General features: G+C 45.5%; 1 protein-coding gene across 1 annotated transcript; it reads right to left on the reverse strand.

Moving 5' to 3' along the window:
* LOC140722901 (uncharacterized) lies at nucleotides 1–4,348 on the reverse strand. Its single transcript, XM_073037542.1, has one exon. The coding sequence runs from the start codon at nucleotides 4,222–4,224 to the stop codon at nucleotides 3,523–3,525; it is 702 nt and encodes a 233-aa protein (XP_072893643.1). The 5' UTR covers nucleotides 4,225–4,348; the 3' UTR covers nucleotides 1–3,522.
* Nucleotides 4,349–8,062: the final 3,714 nt, after the last annotated feature.

Here is an 8,062-nt window from a genome sequence, read left to right on the forward strand (position 1 = left end):
GTCCCATTAAAGATAAACATGCAGCAGAAGAAACTCCTCCCATGCCCAGTGACCAGGGTGCAGACTTGGGTGTGGTGAGCAGCAGCAATAATTGCAGAGTTCAGCACCGACAGTCACTCTCGAAATTGCATTCAGCAACAGTGATGAACAAATATCCAGCATGCAGCTCATTGAAACTTTCTCCCCAGTTTGAACCCGGTAGTGTGTCGTAAGTGCAACATGCTGTAAGGTTTCACTGCTGATGTAATGGACTCTCTGTAATGTTTCACTGCTGAGTTATTGGCTTCTCTGTTGCAGCAATGTTTAGGGTACGACTAGAGATAACAGGGTTTTGGAGTGTGGGACTATCCAATGACTGAAATGTTCTTTCTTGTGAGTCTGGAAGAGAGATTTTCGTGGTCTTTTGCTGGGGAGAGATGAGAAGAAGAGAGAGTGGGCCCTTTTTCTTTCTTTTTGATTACTGAACTAACCATATAGTCGAAGTAAGAATTATACATTTCAGTCATTTAATCACATATTGTGTACTGTTTGTTATTTCAAGGTACTGAATTGTAACAGGGGACACATCACACAGCATCCACCCAAACAAGATTTCTTAAGTTTGGCCGGGCTGGGGGGATATCACCCCCTGTATTAAGCTGCTAGCCGAAGAAAGAGTTGCATAGGGTTAGATTACTGAGTGAATCGCTTCCAAAATACACAGCAGGTGAACGGTCTCTCCTCAGTGTGAACTCAGTCATGCACATTAGGTTGATTTCGCTGACAGAATCTCTTCCCAAAGTCTGAGCATGAGATCGGCCTCTCCCCAGTGTGAACTCGCTGGTGTCTCTGCAGTTGAGATGTCAGAGTGAATCCCTTCCCACACACTGAAGCCTGAATTATGCTTCACCATGGAAGCTACGCCGTACGCTCCGCGTAGCCGTGTACCTGACGCGGCACGCTAGGCCATACCGTACGCCGTAGCCTAATGCGCACCTTACGAAAATGTAACTGTGCGTCACAGACCGCGAGAACTGTGATCGGTCTGTTTCGTAGCAGCACGTTTCCTCCTAGGGATTTCCTGTTGCTTCAAAGTTGGAAAATGGACCAAATCGAGGAGGGGTTAAGTCAGGAAGTCAGAAAATATGTACATTTGTACGACTCTTCATTGGTATACTATAAAGACTTGCAAATGGCACGAAATTCGTGCAAATAAATTTCCACAAACATCAGTTTGGACGTCACGGACTGCACAAAGAAATGGAAAAACTTCTCTCTTTTCCGCGCTGCAGTAATTTCAATAAAAGTAACTCTTGTTCAACATCAATTAGCTCCAACTCCAACAAGATGTACTCAGCAGTCGCCACCGTTCCCAACTCCACGAGTCAATTCAACACAGTGGCATAGAACCCCAACGCCAACTAGCGCAGGTCGTCGCCCGACTTGGTTCCGACATGTTTTGGCTCAGCCCTGGTTTCTCTTCTACTCGGCTCTTCATCCCTCAGTTGCTCGAGCTGCTCATCTATGTTCTCTTGCTCTTTGAGGAATCCCGACAGACTGTCAAACCGATTATCTGCTGCCACAGCATATCCCCTGTCAGCGACATAGATCGGCCATTCCTTTTTGAGAGTTTCTGGAAGTTTACTTTCAATTGATCTCGTCACCAGCGGATTTTTGATCGCACCCGTATCTCCAAGGTCACTCAAGTCTTGAAGTGCCTTCTCCACAGTTTGAATTCCACTATTTTCCGTGGCTGATGATTGCTGACAGCTGGCATTTTCTGTAACTCTTCTACTGTTGCATTAGCAATGCACGTTTGATTTCCATAGCGGTTTTCTAGAACATGGAAGATGTCATCTGCAGTTTTATAAGTTTTGAGGCAAAGGTCTCTTCTGACTTTGTCGTTAAGACTGTCCAGCAGTTGAACCTTTTTCACCTCTCTTGAACCGGTCGGCTCTCCCTGCCTCTGGAGTGTTTCCCAGTCCTTTCTCCACCTGTGAAAATCACGTCTGCTGCCAGTAAACTTGGGAAGGGCCGTCGGTTTCAGTCTGATGGCTGGTGTGGGAAAATTGAAGGAAAAGCCCAACGCCGTCGGTGTTAGTCTTTCAGCATCCTCCTTTCTCCTTGCCTGTATGAAGTGGGCCTTCTTGGAAACCAACTTGGGGACGTGGAGTTCGAGCCCCTTTAGGTGACTCTGCAGGTCCTTCCAATCCCCTGGCGGGATCCATCATTCCTACCGACCATGAACCTCCTTTGCTGTCTTTACCAGTCCTTGCAGGTGGTTAAGCATGAAGTCATATGCCTCCTGGTGGCCATTGGGTTGTACAGCAGCAACATCATCACATTCATCCTCTGCTGCTTGTAGTACTGTGAGCAACTCAACATTTCCAAAGTTGGTCAAAAGAGTCTCCTGGATCAGCCTTCTGATTTCCTTTAGTTTCAACTCACACTCATTTGGCGTCTTTGCCAGGTCGGCTTTTTGCTGTTCAGTTGACACAGCTACTTTCTCTGTGTTCAGCTCCGCCTCCCGTTCTGCAGTGAGTCCGGCCTCCGCATCATCATTGGCTTCCATGACTCTCTCGGCTTCCATTGTGAGTTTATTGAAACTCACTCTGAGCTCCTCTTCAGACATGTCTTCATAGGTCCTGGTAATGCTGTTGGCCAGATGAGAAAACAATCTTTTTGCTGTCATTCTCTCCAGCTTGAGTTGCTCAACCGATTTCCCAATAGCTTGATCAGACATGTTTGATTCTCTCTGCAGGCTGTTCACAGGTGAGAGTACAACTTTTTAGTGATGCTTCGATGTTGTTTTATCTGAACTTGATTTCCTTCCTTTTTCAGGACTCCAGGTTAACCGGATTACATTCAATGACCAAACAACTTTCCTTCTTTTTCCTTTTTTATTTTTATTTTTGCAAGTGTGGCAACTCATAGTTCTTAGTTATTAGTCAGTAGTCATAAATAATCAGTCATGTCAGTTATTAGTCTAGTCAAGGTTAGTCATAAGGCAGTAGCATTAGCATCCACCTTAGCATTAGGATTAGATGAAAAACTGGCTGCCTCTCGGACTTCGGAGACGATTTCGGAGCTGCACCTCCGTTTCTCTACTGGATCATTATGGCTCCAAACTGGGTGAACTCTCTCGAACGTTTGCGAGCTCTTCTTAAGCCTCGCGCCGTTTTCAAGAAGTGCCTGTGTGCGATGATCCCCATGGCGGAGTTAACCCAAACGCAGTGACAGCAGTGCTCCTTTCCCTGAAAGTCTCAACAATTATTTAAAGTTCGGCATCTTACCGCGGGTTGTGACGCTGCTCCTGGCTGCCGATGTGACGCTGCTCTCGGACTGTCACTGTGACGCTGCGGGTTCTGCCCAAATGTTCTGGGCGGAAACCACCCTCAGGCAGTAGGTTCCGTCCTCTCTGCCAGTGAATTCTTGCTCTTTCTTAATACCTTCCTGAAACTCCAGTTTGAGTTGACAATGATGCACATTTGGTGGAGGTGGCCGAGAGAATCTCTTCCCAAAGACGGAGCAGGTGATCAGCCTCTACCCAGTGTGAACTCGCTGGTGTCTCAGTAGATTAGATGACAGCGTGAATCCCTTCCCACAGTCTGAGCAGGTGAACGGCCGCTCCCCAGTGTGAACTGACTGGTGTGCCAATAGTTTGGACGACTGTGTGAATCCCTTCCCACAGACTGAGCAGGTGAATGGCTTCTCCCCAGTGTGAACTCGCTGGTGGTTTTGTAGATCAGACGACTGAGTGAATCCCTTCCCACATTCTGAGCAGGTGAATGGCTTCTCCCCAGTGTGAACTCGCTGGTGTCTGTGTAGGGTCGATGAATGACTGAATCCTTTCCCACATTCTGAGCAGGTGAATGGCCTCTCCCCAGTGTGAACTCGTTGGTGACTGTGTAGGGTGGATGAATGACTGAATCCCTTCCCACATTCTGAGCAGATGAACGGCCTCTCCCCAGTGTGAACTCGCTGGTGTTTTTGTAGATCAGATGACTGACTGAATCCCTTCCCACATTCTGAGCAGTTGAACGGCCACACCCCAGTGTGAACTCGCTGGTGTGCCTTCAGTGTGGATGAGCAAGTGAATCCCTTCCCACAGTCTGAGCAGGTGAATGGCCTCTCCCCAGTGTGAACACGCTGATGTACCTTCAGTTTAGATGAGCAAGTGAATCTCTTCCCACATTCTGAGCAGGCGAACAGCCACTGCCCAGTGTGAACTCGCTGGTGAGCCATTAGGCCAGATGACCGAGAGAATCCATCCCCACAAATTCAGCAGATGACCAGCCTCTGCCCAGTGTGAACTGACTGGTGTGTCCACAGGTGGGAAAACCGACTGAACCCCTTCCCACACACAGAATAGATGAATGGCCTTGCCCAGCGTGAACCTTCAGTTGAGATTACCGAGTGAATCCATTCTCACTGTCTGAGCAGGTGAACGGCCTGTTGATTGTAAAATGACGGACGTGTCAGTTGGTCAGATGACCGAGTGAATCCCTCCCCACAGTCTGAGCAGGAAGGATGGCTGGTTGAATCTCTTGCTCCTTAAATATCTAGACAGAGACAGCACAACTGGTGTGTTGTGTTTGAATTCCCATAGACAAATTCCTTGTCGATTTTAACCTGTAAAAAGATTTAAAAATCCATCAGTGGGTGAAGGACAACATTTGAGATGAGATCACTTGAGTTGCCAAGATGTGATCTGACATCACACTGTTACAGTGAAGTTCAACACATTGGAGAGCGAATTCTCCTTCTAACTGGGCACAGTGCTGGTATCTGGAATGACCCTCAAACTCTCTGATGCTCTATAAGAATGGGGCACTTATGCCATCTCCAATCTGTGACTTGGCTCTGTTTGACTCTGTCCATTTGAATTATTCCCTCTTCCCACTGAGCTGAAAGGGTGTCTGGCCCCACAGTAACAGAAACCCTCTCACGTAAATAGCCTTTCTTGATGCGCAGCTAGGGTTTTCCTTTATGTAATGTTAATTTAAAGTGCCACAGTTTCAATGCCATGTCAATATCTCCTGACCTGGCTGATGGCGTAGTGGCATCAAAGCCAGACTTCGGGACGAAAGCTCCTGAGTTCGAATCCAGCTGGTTCCCCTGCACGCTTTCCATCCGTGCTGGGTTATGAGCTGGTGATCTCTTTGGAAACTCGCCCGGCAGAAGTTTCCCCTCATGTTTCCCTTAACATTTCACCTTTCACCCTTAACCCATGGCCTCTGGTTGTAGTCGCACCCAATCTCAGTGGTAAAAGCCAGCTTGCTTTTACCCTATCTATAAACCTCTAAATAGTAATATAACTCCATCAAATCTCCCCTCAATCTTCTACATTCCAAGGAATAAAGTCCTGGCTTGTTCAATCTCTCCTTATAACCCAAGTCCTCCAGACCTGGCAACATCCTTGTGAATTTTCTCTGAACTCTTTCAAAGTCTTGACATCTTTCCTGTAGGTTGCTGACCAAAACTGTACTCAGTACTCCAAATTAGGCCTCACCAATGTCTTGTACATAGTCAACATCACATACCATTCAGTACTTTGGTTTATGAAGGACTATATGACAAAATCTTTCTTTCCGTCCCTATCGAACTGTGACACCAGTTTCAGTGAAATATAGACCTGTATTCCCAGATCCCATTCCTCAACAACACTCCTCCATGTCCGACCAGTCACTGTGTAAGACCCACCCTGGTAGGTCCCACCAACATGCAACACCTTGCACTTGTCTGCATTGAATTCCATTTTCCATTTCTCAAGCCATATTTCCACCTGGTCCAGTTCGCACTGCAAGCCATGATAGTCTTCTCGCAGTCCGCTGAATCCCGAGTCATGGTTTCATCCACAAATTTGCTGATCCCTAACCATCTTATCATCCAGACTACTGATATAGATGACAAACAACAACAGATCCAGCTCTGATCCCTGTGGCACACCACTAGACACAGGCCTCCGGTCAGAGAGGCAACCATCTGCTACCACACTCTGGCTTCTCCCAAAGACAGTGTCTCATCCAATTTACTATCTCATCTTGAATGCTGAATGACTGAACCTTCTTGACCAACCTCCCATATGAGACTTTGTCAAGTGCCTTGCTGACGTCCATGTAGACAACGTCCACTGCCTTGTCTTCATCCACTTTCCTGATAACTTCCTCGAGAGACTGTATAAGACTGGTCAGACATGACCTACCATGCACAAAACCATGCTGTCTATCCTTAATCAGTCCAAATCGATCCAAATACTTATATATCCGGTTCCTGCACATATGGTCTAATAACTTTCCCACTACTGCCCAAGATCTTAAGGCACAAACTAACGGAGATGGGAGTAGACTCTCACATGGTGGATTGGATAGTGGATTACTTGACAGATAGACCTCAGTATGTGCGGTTGGGAGACTGTAGGTCTGACACGGTGGTCAGCAGCACAAGAGCGCCGCAGGGAACTGTACTCTCTCCGGTCCTGTTCACCCTGTACACATCAGACTTCCAATATAACTCGGAGTCCTGCCATGTGCAGAAGTTCGCTGATGACACGGCCATAGTGGGGTGTGTCAGGAATGGACAGGAGGAGGAGTATAGGAAACTGATACAGGACTTTGTGATATGGTGCAACTCAAACTACCTGCATCTCAATATCACCAAGACCAAGGAGATGGTGGTGGACTTTAGGAGATCTAGGCCTCATATGGAGCCAGTGATCATTAATGGAGAATGTGTGGAGCAGGTTAAGACCTACAAGTATCTGGGAGTACAGTTAGACGAGAAGCTAGACTGGACTGCCAACACAGATGCCTTGTGCAGGAAGGCACAGAGTTGACTGTACTTCCTTAGAAGGTTGGCGTCATTCAATGTCTGTAGTGAGATGCTGAAGATGTTCTATAGGTCAGTTGTGGAGAGCGCCCTCTTCTTTGTGGTGGCGTGTTGGGGAGGAAGCATTAAGAAGAGGTCAATACTCCCCAATGCCATTAGGCTTTACAATTCAACCGCCAGGACTTAAGAACTTTTTAAAAGCTATTATTAATGCTTTTTGAGATAGTGATTTAGATGCATATCATATTTTTTACTGAGTTAAGTATTGTATGTAATTAGTTTTGCTACAACAAGTGTATGGGACATTGGAAAAAAAGTTGAATTTCCCCATGGGGATGAATAAAGTATCTATCTATCTATCTACTTCCTCTTCGTTAATCGCAGAAGGACACAACCATGGCTGAAATGAGAAGCCAAAGCCAACATAAAAGTCAAAGAGGGGGCAAACAAAAGAGCAGAAACTATTGGGAAGCTTTTAGAAACCAAGAGAAGACAACTAAAAAAATTGTCGGATGAGCTCACGGTGTGGAATTATGATATTGTAGCACCCAACAGTCTGAGGCATTGAGAGGAGCAAAATATCCAGGGCTTCGATATCTCTTGAAAACCAAGGTTCCCTGCACCAGTTATCTTTCAACTTTTAGTTTTGCAGGCAATTACAAACTCTGCATCATCAAAATTTCACTTCTGAAGAACTCCCACTCACCAACTAATTATGGTAATTATCATAAATTATCAAATTAGTAAAATTATAAATTAGCAAATTATCATAATTTGCCAGAAAACAGCTTGTCCCAATCCACACTTGGCAGATCTTTTCTGACGCCATCAAAATTGACCTTTCTCCAATTTAGAATCTCAAGATAGATAGATAGATAGATAGATAGATAGATAGATAGATAGATAGATAGATAGATAGATAGATAGATACTTTATTCATCCCCATGGGGAAATTCAACATTTTTTCCAATGTCCCATACACTTGTTGTAGCAAAAAACTCATTACATACAATACTTAACTCAGTAATAATATGATATGCATCTAAATCACTAACTCAAAAAGCATTAATAATAGCTTTAAAAAAAGTTCTTAAGTCCTGGCAGTTGAATTGTAAAGCCTAATGGCATTGGGGAGTATTGACCTCTTCATCCTGTCTGAGGAGCATTGCATCGACAGTAACCTGTCGCTGAAACTGCTTCTCTGTCTCTGGATGGTGTTATGTAGAGGATGTTCAGGGTTTTCCATAATTGACCG

This window comes from Hemitrygon akajei, unplaced genomic scaffold (genome assembly GCF_048418815.1).
Source record: "Hemitrygon akajei unplaced genomic scaffold, sHemAka1.3 Scf000092, whole genome shotgun sequence".
NCBI classification, from domain to species: domain Eukaryota; kingdom Metazoa; phylum Chordata; class Chondrichthyes; order Myliobatiformes; family Dasyatidae; genus Hemitrygon; species Hemitrygon akajei.

Excerpts from the sequence above, each read along its gene's own strand:
- LOC140722901 (XM_073037542.1), bottom strand. The coding sequence starts at position 4,224 with ATGGCTCACCAGCGAGTTCACACTGGGCAGTGGCTGTTCGCCTGCTCA.